This window comes from Lampris incognitus, chromosome 1 (assembly GCF_029633865.1).
Source record: "Lampris incognitus isolate fLamInc1 chromosome 1, fLamInc1.hap2, whole genome shotgun sequence".
Classification (NCBI taxonomy): domain Eukaryota; kingdom Metazoa; phylum Chordata; class Actinopteri; order Lampriformes; family Lampridae; genus Lampris; species Lampris incognitus.
Genome location: NC_079211.1, coordinates 153,444,977 through 153,465,211, shown reverse-complemented (window position 1 = coordinate 153,465,211; position 20,235 = coordinate 153,444,977). Strand labels below are relative to the sequence as shown.

Below are 20,235 nucleotides of genomic sequence, written 5' to 3'. Positions count from 1 at the left end.
TTTTCGGGGGATAACCCAACAAACTCTGGGCTAACACTGCTCCGGCGCAGTTCAAATGTTCTAACGTGAACGTTAGCTAGTCCCTGCCTTGGGTTGCGGAGTTTCCTAAATTGTAAACACCATACATATAACGTTAGTTCAATAATGTGGTACATATCTGCTTCAAAAAATAATTTGAAGATAGCAAATTTAGCTACAACTCACATATTAAGAACATTCGCTTCCCATCGCTCCACCATCTTTGTTCAATATTTTTGACATTCTATTGCGTCATGACCATGGTCATGACAGACCTAGTAGGCTACAGGGCGCCCCTAGCGGCGTCTGTGAGATACATGTCAATGAACACGTATAAGTGACTTGCAGAAGCGTGTCCATAGACACGTAAAGAGGAGGCGACCGGTCTGAACCAAGATGCGCTTGAGGGTTGCTGGGGCTGTACACAGGGAGCAAGATGGATTCTGTCCAAGCCAGAGATTTAGATTTATGGGAGAGGGCAGGACATCATATGTGACTTTGATGATGAAGCTCAGCTTGTTTGATTCCATGCTCCAGAGCTCACTCCATGTGAGTTTCCTCTTTTCAACACCTTCCCACCTCATCCAGTGGCCCTGTCTGGCTTGTGCTACGGTTTTAGAACATCTGGCTGCTTCTTCCTGTTGGCGAACCTCCTCTACCACAATAGTTCACTGTTTGGTAGTAGTCGCCTTTTGCCAGGTAGGTGTTTTTGTTCCCAGGCCAAGGCCACCTCTGCCTTGTTGAACATGGTCTACTACCTCTTGGTGGCGGAGGGCAGATTTTGCCTCAAGTACTGCTGCAGCTGGGGTCCATTTCTTCCCTGTTGCTAGGGTTGGAGCAACTCCTCTCACTACCGGGTCTAGGGATTTTGTGAGGGACATGTCCAGCCTCACTTTAGCACATTTGAATTCCTCAACCAGGCTGGAAATTGGCAGTGCGAGGGCTCCATTACCGTAGAGTCCAACACTGCTGAGGCACTTTGGCAGTCCGAGCCACTTCCTCACCTGCGAGTTCACTAGCCTCTCAAAGCGATTGGCATGAGATAGTGAGACCTCGTACATGGTTATTGGCCACATGAGTCGGGGTAGCAGCCCAAACTGAAAGCACCAGAGCTTCAACTTCCCAGGCAGTGTAGTGTTGTTGATTTGCCTGAGGCCGCTGATTGTATCCTGACGAAGTTGCCCCAGTTGCTGGGTGTCTTTGAGGTCTGCCTTGTACCACTGTCCGAGGCTCTTGATGGGCTTCTCCAGGACTGTGGGGATTGGTTGATCACTGATGTTGAGCCGTTCGTCTTTTAATTGGCCTTTAACAATGGAGATGCTGCCGGATTTACTTGGTTTAAACTCCGTTCGTGCCCACTTGATGTTCTCCTGGAATTTCTGCAGCAGACGCATGGTTTCGTTCTTGCTATGGTTGTCAAGTCATCCATGTACGCCCGGATTGGTGGAAGATGCAGGCCATTCCTGGACCTTTCACCTCCCACCACCCATCGAGATGCACGGATAACAAGCTCCATTGCCATGGTGAATGCCAGAGGGGAAATAGTGCAGCCCGCCATGATGCCTATTTCCAGATGTTGCCAAGTGGTGGGGGTGTTCTGTGTTGTGACACAGAACTGGAGATCCTGAAAATAGGTCTTGACCAACTCTGATGTTTTTGGGGACGTGGAAAAAATCAAACGCCATCCACAGGATCTTGTAGGGAACCGATCCAAAAGCGTTGGCGAGGTCTAAGAAAACCACGTGTAGGTCTCTCCGTTCTTTCTTGGCAGCTTGTATCTGGTGCCAGATGATATTAGCATGCTCCAGACATCCTGAGAAGCCATGGATCCCAGCTTTCTGCACTGACGTATCGACAAAGTTGTTTCTTTGCAGGAATGTGGAGAGCCTTTGGGCAATCACACTAAAGAAGATCTTTCCCTCTACATTTAGAAGGCTGATCTGGCGAAACTGGCTGATGCAGGAAGAGTTCTTCTCCTTCGGGATCAGAATGCCTTCTGCTCTTTGCGATGCCCTGGGTATGACTCTTTTTTGCCATGCCACTTTCATCAGCTTCCAGAGGTATTTCAGGACTCCAGGAGTGTTCTTATAGAGACTATACTGAATACCATTGGGCCCAGGAGCTGACGTCGATCTTGCTTGCTTTACCGTCCTCTCCACCTCGCTCCATGTGGGGGGTCTTGTGTCCATATGGTGGTCAGGTGGGTGAGTTGGTGGCATGTCATCCAGGATGGTGACTGGCTCATGTCTCCGGTCATCAGAGTAGGTCTTCTTTAGGTGCTCTTCCAGATCTCGTATGGGCACTCTGAGGCTCCCATTCTTCTCGCTGTCAAAAGGGCTCTTGACAGAGCTGTAAGGGTTGCTGTAGAAACGAGTCCTAGCCCGTTCTTTCCTCTTAGGCTGTCATCTGAAACGAGACAAGAGGTGAGTATCAAAATAAAACAGGAAGTACAAGACAAAGAATACTGGGAGAAACAAAAAGATAACTTAACTATCCAGACGGGGCATGACAGATATAGCAGTCACCCAAGACTCTAATATAAGAAAAAACAATCTGAACACAGCCTGGATTGACAACAAGAAAGCCTATGATTCAAGGCCCCACACATGGTTACTGGAATGCTTGGCACTATACAAAGTCAACAGGACACTAAAAGCCTTCATCAAGAACTCAATGCGGCAGTGGAAAACAACACTAGAGGCCAACTCAAAGACAATCACATAGGTAACCATCAAATGTGGCATATACCAAAGTGATGAACTATCCCTGCTGCTGTTCTGCAAAGGCCTGAACCCCCTCAGTCAGATCATTACAAAGAGTGGATATGGATACAGGTTCAGAAGTTGAGTTACCATCAGCCACCTCCTATACACGGATGACATCAACCTGTATGCCAGGATTGAGTGGGACATTGACTGAGTGGGACATTGCTGATCCACCTCACCAGGATGTACAGCAACAACATCGATCTCGGTTTGAATCCCCATGTTACCTCCGGCTTGGTCGGGCATCCCTACAGATACAATTGGCCGTGTCTGTAGGTGGGAAGTCGGATGTGGGTATGTGTCCTGGTCGCTGCACTAGTGCCTCCTCTGGTCGGTCGGGGTATCTGTTCGGGGGGAGGGGGGAACTGGAGGGAATAGCGTGATCCTCCCACACGCTACGTCCCCCTGATGAAACACCTCACTGTCAGGTGAAAAGAAGCAGCTGGCAACTCCACATGTATCAGAGGAGGCCTGTGGTAGTCTGGAGCCCTCCCCGGATCAGCAGAGGAGGTGGAGCAGTGAGCGGGAAGGCTCGGAAGAGTGGGGTAATTGGCAATTAGGGAAAAAAGGGGGGGGATTAGCAGATGACAGGATAACAGACATATAGGACAGTTTCAAGTACCTGGGTATTCCATAGGCAAATGGAAACCAAACCATGAGGAGGCAGTAAGGAGGACAGCTGTAGCCAAATACCTCAAGAGAGTGAGGCAGATCCTGAGGTGCCAGCTCAATGGAAAGAATAAGATCCAAGCCTTCAACACACATGCCCCACCAGTCATCAGATACCCAGCTGGAATAATAAGCTGACCAAAGAGGTAAAGGCCACAGATATTAGGACATGGTAACTTCTCACAGTGCATGGAGGGGTTAAACCCAAATTCCAGCAGCCTGTGACTGTATTATAAGTGAAAAGATGGGGGCCAACAGTTAGTGAGTGTCAGAGCCACTATCCAAGATGAAACAAGGAGCATCCACGAGTACGTCAGAAAGAGGGCCCCCTAGGATGAACTGCTGAGTGAGTACCTCAGGCAGCCGAAGACAGAGAGTGGGAAAGAAGAAGAATAGGAGGTATCATGGAAGACTAAGCACCTCCATGGGATGTACCATCCACAGATAGAAGACATGACTGATATCGAGAAATCCTACCAGTAGCTAGAACAGGCTGGACTGAAGAACAGAACAGAGGCTCTGATCATAGCACAAGAACAGGAACTCAGCACCAGATCAGTTGAGGCAGGGGTCTACCAGACCAGACAAGACTCAAGATGCAGGCTGTGCAAAGACACCCTTGAGACAGTCCAGTACTTGGTATTAGGGTGTAAAATGCTAGCTGGGAAATAATTCACTGAAAGGCATAACCAACTTGCTGGGATAGTGTACAGGAACATCTGTACTGATACAGCCTGGAAGTCCCCAAGTCCAAATGGGAGACACTGCCAAAGGTGGGTGAGAATGGCTGAGCTGAGATCCTGTAGGACTTCAAGTTCCAGACTGACAAGCATGTGCTGGCTAACCAACCAGACATTGTGGTGGTCGACAAGGAACAGAAGACAGCATTAGTGAGCAATGTAGCGATCCCAGGTGATGGCAACATCAGGAAGAAAGAGCATGAGAAGCTAGAGGAATACAAAGGACTGAGGGAAGAACTGGATCGGATGTGGAAGGTGAAGTCTACAGTAGTCCCAGTTGTGATAGGAGCACTAGGGGCTGTGACCCCCAAGATTCCAGGAACAAAATACTGTGTAGAACCCTCAAATTCCCAGGCTCTGATAGAGGACCTGAGCTTGAGGAAGACACACACCACCCAAGAAAGGATGAGAGGGATATACACACACACACACACACACATACATATATATATATATATATATATATATACCCGTGTAGCTTTATTGACAGCCGATGATTGCTTATGGCATGAAACAGGCTTGTACTGTCTCATAAAGAATTTACTTGACTCACTGGATTATTTATATATATATATATATATATACACTACCGTTCAAAAGTTTGGGATCACCCAAACAATTTTGTGTTTTCCATGAAAAGTCACACTTATTCACCACCATATGTTGTGAAATGAATAGAAAATAGAGTCAAGACATTGACAAGGTTAGAAATAATGATTTGTATTTGAAATAAGATTTTTTTTACATCAAACTTTGCTTTCGTCAAAGAATCCTCCATTTGCAGCAATTACAGCATTGCAGACCTTTGGCATTCTAGCTGTTAATTTGTTGAGGTAATCTGGAGAAATTGCACCCCACGCTTCCAGAAGCAGCTCCCACAAGTTGGATTGGTTGGATGGGCACTTCTTTGAGCAGATTGAGTTTCTGGAGCATCACATTTGTGGGGTCAATTAAACGCTCAAAATGGCCAGAAAAAGAGAACTTTCATCTGAAACTCGACAGTCTATTCTTGTTCTTAGAAATGAAGGCTATTCCATGCGAGAAATTGCTAAGAAATTGAAGATTTCCTACACCGGTGTGTACTACTCCCTTCAGAGGACAGCACAAACAGGCTCTAACCAGAGTAGAAAAAGAAGTGGGAGGCCGCGTTGCACAACTGAGCAAGAAGATAAGCACATTAGAGTCTCTAGTTTGAGAAACAGACGCCTCACAGGTCCCCAACTGGCATCTTCATTAAATAGTACCTGTTAGAGCCTGTTTGTGCTGTCCTCTGAAGGGAGTAGTACACACCGGTGTAGGAAATCTTCAATTTCTTAGCAATTTCTCGCATGGAATAGCCTTCATTTCTAAGAACAAGAATAGACTGTCGAGTTTCAGATGAAAGTTCTCTTTTTCTGGCCATTTTGAGCGTTTAATTGACCCCACAAATGTGATGCTCCAGAAACTCAATCTGCTCAAAGAAGTGCCCATCCAACCAATCCAACTTGTGGGAGCTGCTTCTGGAAGCGTGGGGTGCAATTTCTCCAGATTACCTCAACAAATTAACAGCTAGAATGCCAAAGGTCTGCAATGCTGTAATTGCTGCAAATGGAGGATTCTTTAACGAAAGCAAAGTTTGATGTAAAAAAAATCTTATTTCAAATAAAAATCATTATTTCTAACCTTGTCAATGTCTTGACTCTATTTTCTATTCATTTCACAACATATGGTGGTGAATAAGTGTGACTTTTCATGGAAAACACGAAATTGTTTGGGTGATCCCAAACTTTTGAACGGTAGTGTATATATATATATATATTTTTTTTTTTTTTTGGTACCCTCAACATTGCTGTCTGCGCTGTCCCTCCTGCTTCTTGGCACGTGCAGAGCTGTCTTTTTCCCCTACTCTGCTCCTCGCTGGACTGTTACAGTGTGTAAACTTTGTCTTGGCTTTTTCATAGCAGTAGGCTGTATTTGTCCCCAGCCCTCATCCCCTCATGGAGAATATTAGACATTCTACTATGCCGTGCCATTGGGGTGGATATGGAGATCTGTGATGTGCCATTATGAACATGTAATGAATGTCATGAATTCATGACACTTAAAATTCAACTGGTACTTGAACATATAGCGCATTTTTTTGTTGTTAATTATCATTTATATTAGTACATACAAGACATTATTGAAGAAATGGAAACGGATGATCCGCTGTGGCGACCCCTAACGGGAGCAGCCGAAAGTAGTAGTAGTAGTAGTAGTATTAGTAGTAGACAAGACATTATTTCCTTCTAAGCTGATATCTAATTTTAATGGCCTTGATGGTTTTGAAATTCAACTGGCACTTGAACATATATAGGCCTGGGTTTTGGTATGATCTCTGTTAGTGCACATAAGAAACATGCCTTTCAAGCTGACAGTCAGTGTTGATGGCCTTGATGGTTTTATTGGAAATCTGTAGTTCACAGAAGAGAATCTGTTCAAAGTTAAAAGATGCTATCAAGCAGTAGTATTTGAATTCAAATATATTTCCGTTGTGTTGATTCTACTTTAATTCCACGATTGTACATTTAAATATCCATTATTGCAAACTTCAGTCTTAAGAAGAAAAACGCGATTAATGGCGAATACTGAGCCGTCTTCTATGTGTTTCTGAAATGCCACCATAATTGTGTGGAAAAATGTCTGCCGGTGATGTCACTGGTGGACATCACCGGCAGACATTATGGACGCGTTAATTGCTGTCTTTATATGGCATCTGCTGGCATTCACTACAACAGCTGTGTTACTAACATTTCCAATAAAAGTGAGGTATTTCCATGTAGCCCACTGGAGGTGGCAGAACACCAGCAGGTAAGGGTTCTGGTTTTCACACCCGCAGACGGGGTTGCTTTTATGCTCAGTTTTAGTGGCGTTTCAGACAATGCTCAGTATTATGGCTGATAATGGAGTGTTACTCCTGCAACATACACATAAATATAGACATGATGTGGAAAATGGGGATTGTTTCCATGCTATAAGGAAAATGTTTACAGGCTTGTGAAGCAAAGTGGCTGTCATACATTCTGATGTAAAGTAGTGAATGGATGTTTTCAAATGATATACAGTCGACAGATTCTCAAAACGCCACTGTGAATATCTTCTAGAGAGAGAAGACAACAACCCCTCATTATACGAACACAGACATCTACATTCATACTTAAATATCTTCAGTTTGCACAGTTGCTCGTCAAAGTGTTGTCATCGTCATCCGCCACGGTGGTCCTACAGCTGCGTGACCTGTTGTTAAGTTTTGGTGAGATTATGGAGCTTTTTACCAAGAGTTTGTCTTTTCACACTACGGTGCTATCTCCGCAATGCTGTGGACATCAGCTTGACGCTGGTTGTTCAGATAAGGCATGGACACGTACGCCACTGTCTATCGCCTTGTGTTGTTAAGCTTTTGTCATGTTCTGTATTTGAGAAAATCCCTTTCTACGAGCCATGCTGCTGTTGTTGTCGAGACATATCCAGTTGTTAAACAGACGTCAGGCGCTCTTACCATTGAGGAAGTTGGGGCTCAGACTGTGATTCTTGACATTTTATCTGTAGAATTCTGACGCAGTTCCCAAATCCTTGTTGCACACTATCTCAATAACCAGATATGTTGCATACATGCTGACTTGTTGTGTTTCCCTGCAGATGCCATCGCAGACGACACGGTTCGCTACCAGTATGTGAAGAAGAAGGGCTACGTCCGTCTACACACAAACAAAGGAGACCTTAATCTGGAGCTGCACTGTGATAAGGTAATACCATGTGAACGCAACAATGCCGACACACACAGATACACACACACTTTAAATGCTGGTTGCATACTTAAGTTTACAGAAAAGAACACCTGAAGTCTGGTCTTAGTGTCGCCTGTGCTTTCACTGGGGACGGTGTCTTGTCAGGTGGAAAGCACCTCACTCATTTCTGACTAAACCAGCCTGAGCAGGCCTTGTTTCTTCTCTGTTTCATTTGAAGTTGTTGGCTCAAGGTACTTAATGGTTAAGAAACAACATTTTAGATATATTCACATCATTCTTTGTAGTAAGTATTAGAAGTGTGTATTTCTAACTCTGAATTTTAAGAGCCGTCAGCAGATATTATTGAACAGGTAGATCATGAAAACTTTTGCCGCGGTGTCCTGCAGCGACTTTTTTTGAAAAAGGCTCGCATGCTGAAGCCAAGATGTATTTAAAGCATGCACCATACATACATGTTTCTGATTGACAACATTCACATTTTTTCTTTCAGTAAACTCAGTGGAGTCATTCCAAGTTGTTCTGCTCTATGCTTGACTTAGTGGATGAAGTAATATCACATGTAGACCAGAGTTGTTCTCCCCTATGCTTGACTTAGTGGATGAAGTAATATCACATGTAGACCAGAGTTGTTCTCCTCTATGCTTGACTTAGTGGATGAAGTAATATCACATGTAGACCAGAGTTGTTCTCCTCTATGCTTGACTTAGTGGATGAAGTAATATCACATGTAAACCAGAGTTGTTGTCCTCTATGCTTCACTTAGTGGATAAAGTAATATCACATGTAAACCAGAGTTGTTCTGCTCTATGCTTCACTTAGTGGATGAAGTAATATCACATGTAGACCAGAGTTGTTCTCCTCTATGCTTGACTTAGTGGATGAAGTAATATCACATGTAGACCAGAGTTGTTCTCCTCTATGCTTGACTTAGTGGATGAAGTAATATCACATGTAAACCAGAGTTGTTGTCCTCTGTGCTTGACTTAGTGGATGAAGTAATATCACATGTAAACCAGAGTTGTTGTCCTCTATCCTTGACTTAGTGGATGAAGTAATATCACATGTAGACCAGAGTTGTTGTCCTCTGTGCTTGACTTAGTGGATGAAGTAATATCACATGTAAACCAGAGTTGTTGTCCTCTATGCTTGACTTAGTGGATAAAGTAATATCACAGGTAGACCAGAGTTGTTGTCCTCTGTGCTTGACTTAGTGGATAAAGTAATAGCACATGTAAACCAGAGTTGTTGTCCTCTGTGCTTGACTTATTGGATGAAGTAATATCACATGTAAACCAGAGTTGTTCTCCTCTGTGCTTGACTTAGTGGATGAAGTAATATCACATGTAGACCAGAGTTGTTCTCCTCTGTGCTTGACTTAGTGGATAAAGTAATATCACATGTAGACCAGAGTTGTTGTCCTCTATGCTTGACTTAGTGGATGAAGTAATATCACATGTAGACCAGAGTTGTTGTCCTCTATGCTTGACTTAGTGGATGAAGTAATATCACATGTAGACCAGAGTTGTTGTCCTCTATGATTGACTTAGTGGATAAAGTAATATCACATGTAAACCGGAGTTGTTATCCTCTATGCTTGACTTAGTGGATGAAGTAATATCACATGTAAACCGGAGTTATTGTCCTCTATTCTTGACTTAGTGGATGAAGTAATATCACATGTAGACCAGAGTTGTTGTCCTCTATGCTTGACTTAGTGGATGAAGTAATATCACATGTAGACCAGAGTTGTTCTCCTCTATGCTTGATTTAGTGGATGAAGTAATATCACATGTAGACCAGAGTTGTTCTCCTCTGTGCTTGACTTAGTGGATGAAGTAATATCACATGTAAACCGGAGTTGTTGTCCTCTATGCTTGACTTAGTGGATGAAGTAATATCACATGTAGACCAGAGTTGTTGTCCTCTATGCTTGACTTAGTGGATGAAGTAATATCACATGTAGACCAGAGTTGTTCTCCTCTATGCTTGACTTAGTGGATAAAGTAATATCACATGTAAACCAGAGTTATTGTCCTCTATGCTTGACTTAGTGGATAAAGAAATATCACATGTAGACCATAGTTGTTGTCCTCTATGCTTGACTTAGTGGATAAAGTAATATCACATGTAAACCAGATTTGTTGTCCTCTATCCTTGACTTAGTGGATAAAGTAATATCACATGTAGACCAGAGTTGTTCTCCTCTGTGCTTGACTTAGTGGATGAAGTAATATCACATGTAGACCAGAGTTGTTCTCCTCTATGCTTGACTTAGTGGATGAAGTAATATCACATGTAGACCAGAGTTGTTGTCCTCTATGCTTGACTTAGTGGATAAAGTAATATCACATGTAGACCAGAGTTGTTCTCCTCTATGCTTCACTTAGTGGATAAAGTAATATCACATGTAGACCAGAGTTGTTCTCCTCTATGCTTCACTTAGTGGATAAAGTAATATCACATGGAGACCAGAGTTGTTGTCCTCTATGCTTGACTTAGTGGATGAAGTAATATCACATGTAGACCAGAGTTGTTGTCCTCTATGCTTGACTTAGTGGATAAAGTAATATCACATGTAAACCGGAGTTGTTATCCTCTATGCTTGACTTAGTGGATGAAGTAATATCACATGTAAACCGGAGTTATTGTCCTCTATTCTTGACTTAGTGGATGAAGTAATATCACATGTAGACCAGAGTTGTTGTCCTCTATGCTTAACTTAGTGGATGAAGTAATATCACATGTAGACCAGAGTTGTTCTCCTCTATGCTTGACTTAGTGGATGAAGTAATATCACATGTAGACCAGAGTTGTTGTCCTCTATGCTTGACTTAGTGGATGAAGTAATATCACATGTAGACCAGAGTTGTTCTCCTCTATGCTTCACTTAGTGGATGAAGTAATATCACATGTAGACCAGAGTTGTTCTCCTCTATGCTTGACTTAGTGGATGAAGTAATATCACATGGAGACCAGAGTTGTTCTCCTCTATGCTTGACTTAGTGGATGAAGTAATATCACATGTAGACCAGAGTTGTTGTCCTCTATGCTTGACTTAGTGGATAAAGTAATATCACATGTAGACCAGAGTTGTTCTCCTCTATGCTTCACTTAGTGGATAAAGTAATATCACATGTAGACCAGAGTTGTTCTCCTCTATGCTTCACTTAGTGGATAAAGTAATATCACATGGAGACCAGAGTTGTTGTCCTCTATGCTTGACTTAGTGGATGAAGTAATATCACATGTAGACCAGAGTTGTTGTCCTCTATGCTTGACTTAGTGGATAAAGTAATATCACATGTAAACCGGAGTTGTTATCCTCTATGCTTGACTTAGTGGATGAAGTAATATCACATGTAAACCGGAGTTATTGTCCTCTATTCTTGACTTAGTGGATGAAGTAATATCACATGTAGACCAGAGTTGTTGTCCTCTATGCTTAACTTAGTGGATGAAGTAATATCACATGTAGACCAGAGTTGTTCTCCTCTATGCTTGACTTAGTGGATGAAGTAATATCACATGTAGACCAGAGTTGTTGTCCTCTATGCTTGACTTAGTGGATGAAGTAATATCACATGTAGACCAGAGTTGTTCTCCTCTATGCTTCACTTAGTGGATAAAGTAATATCACATGTAGACCACAGTTGTTCTCCTCTATGCTTCACTTAGTGGATAAAGTAATATCACATGGAGACCAGACTTGTTCTCCTCTATGCTTGACTTAGTGGATGAAGTAATATCACATGTAAACCAGAGTTGTTGTCCTCATACTTGACTTAGTAGATGAAGTAATATCACATGTAGATCAGAGTTGTTGTCCTCTATGCTTGACTTAGTGGATGAAGTAATATCACATGTAGACCAGAGTTGTTGTCCTCTATGCTTGACTTAGTGGATGAAGTAATATCACATGTAGACCAGAGTTGTTCTCCTCTATGCTTGACTTAGTGGATGAAGTAATATCACATGTAGACCAGAGTTGTTGTCCTCTATGCTTGACTTAGTGGATGAAGTAATATCACATGTAGACCAGAGTTGTTGTCCTCTATGCTTGACTTAGTGGATGAAGTAATATCACATGTAGACCAGAGTTGTTCTCCTCTATGCTTGACTTAGTGGATGAAGTAATATCACATATAGACCAGAGTTGTTGTCCTCTATGCTTGACTTAGTGGATAAAGTAATATTACATGTAAACCAGAGCTGTTGTCCTCTATCCTTGGCTTTGTGGATAAAGTAATATCACATGTAGACCAGAGTTGTTGTCCTCTGTGCTTGACTTAGTGGATGAAGTAATATCACATGTAGACCAGAGTTGTTGTCCTCTATGCTTGACTTAGTGGATGAAGTAATATCACATGTAAACCAGAGTTGTTCTCCTCTGTGCTTGACTTAGTGGATGAAGTAATATCACATGTAAGCCGGAGTTGTTGTCCTCTATGCTTGACTTAGTGGATGAAGTAATATCACATGCAAACCAGAGTTGTTCTCCTCTGTGCTTGACTTAGTGGATGAAGTAATATCACATGTAAACCGGAGTCATTGTACTCTATTCTTGACTTAGTGGATGAAGTAATATCACATGTAGACCAGAGTTGTTGTCCTCTATGCTTGACTTAGTGGATAAAGTAATATCACATGTAGACCAGAGTTGTTGTCCTCTATGCTTGACTTAGTGGATAAAGTAATATCACATGTAGACCAGAGTTGTTGTCCTCTATCCTTGACTTAGTGGATAAAGTAATATCACATGTAAACCATAGTTGTTGTCCTCTATCCGTGACTTAGTGGATAAAGTAATATCACATGTAAACCATAGTTGTTGTCCTCTATGCTTGACTTAGTGGATGAAGTAATATCACATGTAGACCATAGTTGTTGTCCTCTATGCTTCACTTAGTGGATAAAGTAATATCACATGTAGACCAGAGTTGTTGTCCTCTATGCTTCACTTAGTGGATGAAGTAATATCACATGTAGACCAGAGTTGTTCTCCTCTATGCTTGACTTAGTGGATGAAGTAATATCACATGTAAACCAGAGTTGTTCTCCTCTATGCTTGACTTAGTGGATGAAGTAATATCACATGTAGACCAGAGTTGTTGTCCTCTATGCTTGACTTAGTGGATAAAGTAATATCACATGCAAACTGGAGTTGTTATCCTCTATGCTTGACTTAGTGGATGAAGTAATATCACATGTAGACCATAGTTGTTGTCCTCTATGCTTGACTTAGTGGATAAAGTAATATTACATGTAAACCAGAGTTGTTGTCCTCTATCCTTGGCTTTGTGGATAAAGTAATATCACATGTAGACCAGAGTTGTTGTCCTCTGTGCTTGACTTAGTGGATGAAGTAATATCACATGTAGACCAGAGTTGTTGTCCTCTATGCTTGACTTAGTGGATGAAGTAATATCACATGTAAACCAGAGTTGTTCTCCTCTGTGCTTGACTTAGTGGATGAAGTAATATCACATGTAAGCCGGAGTTGTTGTCCTCTATGCTTGACTTAGTGGATGAAGTAATATCACATGCAAACCAGAGTTGTTCTCCTCTGTGCTTGACTTAGTGGATGAAGTAATATCACATGTAAACCGGAGTCATTGTCCTCTATTCTTGACTTAGTGGATGAAGTAATATCACATGTAGACCAGAGTTGTTGTCCTCTATGCTTGACTTAGTGGATGAAGTAATATCACATGTAGACCAGAGTTGTTGTCCTCTATGCTTGACTTAGTGGATGAAGTAATATCACATGTAGACCAGAGTTGTTGTCCTCTATGCTTGACTTAGTGGATAAAGTAATATCACATGTAGACCAGAGTTGTTGTCCTCTATGCTTGACTTAGTGGATAAAGTAATATCACATGTAGACCAGAGTTGTTGTCCTCTATCCTTGACTTAGTGGATAAAGTAATATCACATGTAAACCATAGTTGTTGTCCTCTATCCGTGACTTAGTGGATAAAGTAATATCACATGTAAACCATAGTTGTTGTCCTCTATGCTTGACTTAGTGGATGAAGTAATATCACATGTAGACCATAGTTGTTGTCCTCTATGCTTCACTTAGTGGATAAAGTAATATCACATGTAGACCAGAGTTGTTGTCCTCTATGCTTCACTTAGTGGATGAAGTAATATCACATGTAGACCAGAGTTGTTCTCCTCTATGCTTGACTTAGTGGATGAAGTAATATCACATGTAAACCAGAGTTGTTCTCCTCTATGCTTGACTTAGTGGATGAAGTAATATCACATGTAGACCAGAGTTGTTGTCCTCTATGCTTGACTTAGTGGATGAAGTAATATCACATGTAGAGCAGAGTTGTTGTCCTCTATGCTTGACTTAGTGGATAAAGTAATATCACATGCAAACTGGAGTTGTTATCCTCTATGCTTGACTTAGTGGATGAAGTAATATCACATGTAAACTGGAGTTATTGTCCTCTGTGCTTGACTCAGTGGATGAAGTAATATCACATGTAGACCAGAGTTGTTCTCCTCTATGCTTGACTTAGTGGATGAAGTAATATCACATGTATACCAGAGTTTTTGTCCTCTATGCTTGAATTAGTGGATGAAGTAATATCACATGTAGACCAGAGTTGTTCTCCTCTATGCTTGACTTAGTGGATAAAGTAATATCACATGTAGACCAGAGTTGTTGTCCTCTATGCTTGACTTAGTGGATGAAGTAATATCACATGTAGACCAGAGTTGTTCTCCTCTGTGCTTGACTTAGTGGATAAAGTAATATCACATGCAAACTGGAGTTGTTATCCTCTATGCTTGACTTAGTGGATGAAGTAATATCACATGTAAACTGGAGTTATTGTCCTCTGTGCTTGACTCAGTGGATGAAGTAATATCACATGTAGACCAGAGTTGTTCTCCTCTATGCTTGACTTAGTGGATGAAGTAATATCACATGTATACCAGAGTTTTTGTCCTCTATGCTTGAATTAGTGGATGAAGTAATATCACATGTAGACCAGAGTTGTTCTCCTCTATGCTTGACTTAGTGGATGAAGTAATATCACATGTAGACCAGAGTTGTTCTCCTCTATGCTTGACTTAGTGGATAAAGTAATATCACATGTAGACCAGAGTTGTTGTCCTCTATGCTTGACTTAGTGGATGAAGTAATATCACATGTAGACCAGAGTTGTTCTCCTCTATGCTTGACTTAGTGGATAAATAATATCACATGTAAACCAGAGTTGTTCTCCTCTATGCTTGACTTAGTGGATGAAGTAATATCACATGTAGACCAGAGTTGTTCTCTTCTATGCTTGACTTAGTGGATAAAGTAATATCACATGTAAACCAGAGTTATTGTCCTCTGTGCTTGACTTAGTGGATAAAGTAATATCACATGTAGACCATAGTTGTTGTCCTCTATGCTTGACTTAGTGGATGAAGTAATATCACATGTAGACCAGAGTTGTTCTCTTCTATGCTTGACTTAGTGGATAAAGTAATATCACATGTAAACCAGAGTTGTTTTCCTCTGTGCTTGACTTAGTGGATAAAGTAATATCACATGTAAACCAGAGTTGTTGTCCTCTATGCTTGACTTAGTGGATAAAGTAATATCACATGTAAACCAGAGTTGTTGTCCTCTGTCCTTGACTTAGTGGATAAAGTAATATCACATGTAGACCAGAGTTGTTCTCCTCTGTGCTTGACTTAGTGGATGAAGTAATATCACATGTAAACCAGAGTTGTTCTCCTCTGTGCTTGACTTAGTGGATGAAGTAATATCACATGTAAACCAGAGTTGTTGTCCTCTGTGCTTGACTTAGTGGATGAAGTAATATCACATGTAGACCAGAGTTGTTCTCCTCTATGCTTGACTTAGTGGATAAAGTAATATCACATGTAGACCAGAGTTGTTGTCCTCTATGCTTGACTTAGTGGATAAAGTAATATCACATGTAGACCAGAGTTGTTGTCCTCTATGCTTGACTTAGTGGATAAAATAATATCACATGTAGACCAGAGTTGTTGTCCTCTTTCCTTGACTTAGTGGATAAAGTAATATCACATGTAGACCAGAGTTGTTCTCCTCTGTGCTTGACTTAGTGGATGAAGTAATATCACATGTAAACCAGAGTTGTTCTCCTCTGTGCTTGACTTAGTGGATGAAGTAATATCACATGTAAACCAGAGTTGTTGTCCTCTGTGCTTGACTTAGTGGATAAAGTAATATCACATGTAGACCAGAGTTGTTGTCCTCTATGCTTGACTTAGTGGATAAAATAATATCACATGTAGACCAGAGTTGTTGTCCTCTATGCTTGACTTAGTGGATAAAATAATATCACATGTAGACCAGAGTTGTTGTCCTCTTTCCTTGACTTAGTGGATAAAGTAATATCACATGTAGACCAGAGCCGTTCTCCTCTGTGCTTGACTTAGTGGATCAAGTAATATAACTTGTAGACCAGAGTTGGGATGTGTGTTGTTAGGTAACTCAGAATATTGTAAATAATGAAAGCACTGTCTCCCTGGGTGGCCTTTTTTTGTTTCATCATTAGAAAACTTCCCTGGGGTGAACAGCGCTCTTGGCACATCTCGCGTGCTAGCTTCAAGTGTGGGTGGGACCCCCCGGAGAGACAGCACGTGCTCTGGCAGTGTATCATTTCCCTGCTAGCTTGGTGCTTTTACTGCTCCATTTTCATTGGCTGCCCAGCTGTCCGACCAGAAGGATGCGGGCAGCGGTATGACAGTTTAGGCAATCTGTCCTCTTCACTTCCTGTTGCTCCTCACTTCCTCTTCCCCCAGTGACTTTCTTTCACTGAAAAATGACCTTCTATTTGCAGTCCCCACTGTTCAATGAATGAATGAGTTTTACTTCAATTCCAAATACACACTCATCAGTCACACGCTCCAGAGAGCTACCCCCCCGCCCACACACATACACACACACACTCCACCCGTCCAGTTTCCAATTTGCCAGGCAGCTTTAATGTTTGCTTCATTCCTTTGTTCATTCCTGCCCTCATTTAACCCCCCCCCCGCCCACACACACACACACACACACTTAAAATCGGTGAGTGTTTGTGCAGAAAAGGTTCAACTCCGCATCCGTGCCTCAGTTACGTATGATAAGGAAGTGGTTCTGAAATGGAGAGTCACCTCTCAGTACCTCTGTCACCCTTCAGAGAGGTGACGCTGGCGAGTCTCATCTCTGACAGAGCAAGTGGATTGACTTTCAGTCTTCAGTACTTCAGTGGATTCAACTTAAATGCTTCTTTCCCTTCAAATATGCACGACAGGTCAAAGCCAAATAATGGCCTTTTGTGCAAATATGCCCATCTGATTTTTTTTTTTAAATGTGGCCTGGTGCCAGGTTTAAGTACCGGCCTCGTCCACATCAGTTAGTATCATGTGGACTCAGGCCTGATCACAGCATCCTGGCTCTGAATCAGGTTCAGAAATGTTGCTGCACTTATTGCTGTAATCTCTCTTCTCTTAACCCTAAATTTCCTCTCATAAGGACTAAAGTTGCAAAAACATCTTGAAACGAGAGTTAAGAGGATTAAAATATCAAGTTTAAACAGGCTAAATCAGGCCCACAACAAACTCACACCATCATACTGGGAGAAGTCTCCATATCACATTTGATTTTCTTTTAGTCTTCTGTAGCACATTTTAACATTACACAGTAAAACAAAGACATTTAATTTCCCTTAGTCTGCTTTACTCACTGTTTGGTGAGTAATGGTGTTGTACATTTAGGCTGCTTGAATTCAAGACACCCAAATCCATCATCTGAGTGGGACATCATTTTAAGTCAAGTCCTCAGGTCAGCTCAAACACTAAGTCAACATCTTTCCTTCGACGCTGCAATAGCCCGAACCTTATAGAAAATGATGTGTGTTGAACCTTATAGAAAATGATGTGTGATGGACCTCATAGAAAATGATTTGTGATGGACCTCATAGAAAATGATGTGTGATAGACCTTATAGAAAATGATGTGTGTTGAACCTTATAGAAAATGATGTGTGAATGGACCTTATAGAAAATGATGTGGGATGAACCTTATAGAAAATGATGTGTGATGGACCTCATAGAAAATGATGTGTGATGGACCTTATAGAAAATGATGTGTGATGAAACTTATAGAAAATGATGTGTGATGGACCTTATAGAAAATGATGTGTGTTGAACCTTATAGAAAATGATGTGTGATGGACCTCATAGAAAATGATGTGTGATGAACCTTATAGAAAATGATGTGTGATGGACCTCATAGAAAATGATGTGTGATGAACCTTATAGAAAATGATGTGTGTTGAACCTCATAGAAAATGATGTGTGATGGACCTCATAGAAAATTATGTGTGATGGACCTTATAGAAAATGATGTGTGTTGAACCTCATAGAAAATTATGTGTGATGGACCTTATAGAAAATGATGTGTGATGGACCTTATAGAAAATGATGTGTGACTGGAACTTGCTAAGTTATTACTTGAAACCTGCAGGTAAAAGTCAGGTGTATGGAGATTACAACCTCTTTGATGGCCAATTTAAGCATTCACATATCTCCACAAGTCACACACACACACACACACACACACACACACACACACACACACACACACACACACACACACACACACACAAAGCCATGCACATGTACTATGTTTGTCTAAGGAGGCCAGAGTGCAGGGCCGCCTTTAGTAGAGTGCATCAAGCCAGTTATATTTGGCACGTTGCTCAAATGCCTTTTAGCATTTTCCAGTTTCTGGCCAATGGATGGAGTAGACGTACTTGTCAATGCTGGGACTCAAACTCACGTTTTTGTGGTTTCAACCTCTTGGCTGTTCAGCCATCCATGAAGTGATTGAATACTCTTCCCATCTCCCTCTCAAAACTACTGTTGAAGTGTCATTTAGCAAGGCATTCTATCCTTAACTGCTCTAGTACTGCTTATATTAGAATAAGATTGTCAGAGTACTGGGTGTTAAAGAGTCAATTGTGCACCAGAGTTGGACGTCATCAGAAGATAGCCAGTTAACTTACGCTTAAATGTTGGCTTTGGTTACAAGGGTTGGCAGGTATACCAGAAAATACATCATGTAAATCGACCATTGTTTGGTGGTAACTTTTTCTCCTTGTGTGTCTTTGGGTTTAAATCATAGAAAGTAACCGGTGAGGTTTGGAATTCACTAATACTGTTGCCCTCCCTCAACCTCCAGCTACCACCCCACACCGTTAACTAACCAGTTCTGGCACAACTTGCGTGGTTAAATAACAATTTATTCAAAAGAAAAGACAGGAAGAAAAAAGCTCTAAGAATTTCTAGAATCAAACAGCAAAATTTATATGTCACTTGTGGTGGAAATTTAATTTCAGGCCAGCCTTATTACGTATATTATAAAACCTCCCTAACACTTAGAATGATGTAATCTGTTTTTTTTGGCTGGACCGAACCAGTGGGCCAGTCCTTCAAACACAAATATCCCTGAGCAACCATGTTTTGAGTGACTGACTAAGTGATCATATTTAGAGTGACTAACTGAGTGATCCATCACGTTTACTGGATCAGGTGACCAACGACATCACTTAAGTTACACGATTGGTCGGCCAAACAACGACATCACTGGTAAACATGGAAGCGGGTGTTTCCCTGATGGCTGTTGCTCTTTCAAAATGAATCGGCACTGCAGTTCCAGCTCATTCCAAATTTATCGCATGCTCTACTACTACTACTACTACTTTCAGCTGCTCCCGTTAGGGGGCGCCACAGCGGATCATCCGTTTCCATCTCTTCCTGTCCTCTACATCTTCCTCTGTCACACCAGCCACCTGCATGTCCTCCCTCACCACATCCATAAACCTCCTCTGTGGCCTTCCTCTTCTCCTCTTCCCTGGCAGCTCCATATTCAGCATCCTTCTCCCAGTATACCCAGCATCTCTCCTCCACACATGTCCAAACCCAGAGTGGCCCAGTGGTTAGCACTGTCGCCTCACAGCAAGAAGGTCCTGGGTTCGACCTCCGGGGTTGTCCAACCTTGGAGTCATCCTAGGTTGTCCTCTGTGTGGAGTTTTCATGTTCTCCCTGTGTCTGCGTGGTTTTTCTCTGGGTGCTCCGGTTTCCCCCACCATCAAAAAGACATGCATATTAGGCTTGATGCTCGTGTCTATGCTCCCTGACCGAGGCATGGCAAGATGAACTGGAATTGATCCCCGGGCGCTGCACCGTGGCTGCCCACTGCTCCTAGCTACACAGCTAGGATGGGTTAAATGCA

At 41.9% G+C, this 20,235-nt stretch overlaps 1 protein-coding gene across 1 annotated transcript in view; it reads left to right on the top strand.

The window, feature by feature from the left end:
* ppil2 (peptidylprolyl isomerase (cyclophilin)-like 2) overlaps nt 1-20,235 on the top strand; it is a 105,108-nt gene that overhangs the window by 32,839 nt on the left and 52,034 nt on the right. The window contains exon 12 of the mRNA XM_056287391.1: nt 7,850-7,956. Within this exon, the coding sequence (XP_056143366.1) occupies nt 7,850-7,956 (107 nt within the window). The remainder of the gene's footprint in view (nt 1-7,849; nt 7,957-20,235) is intronic.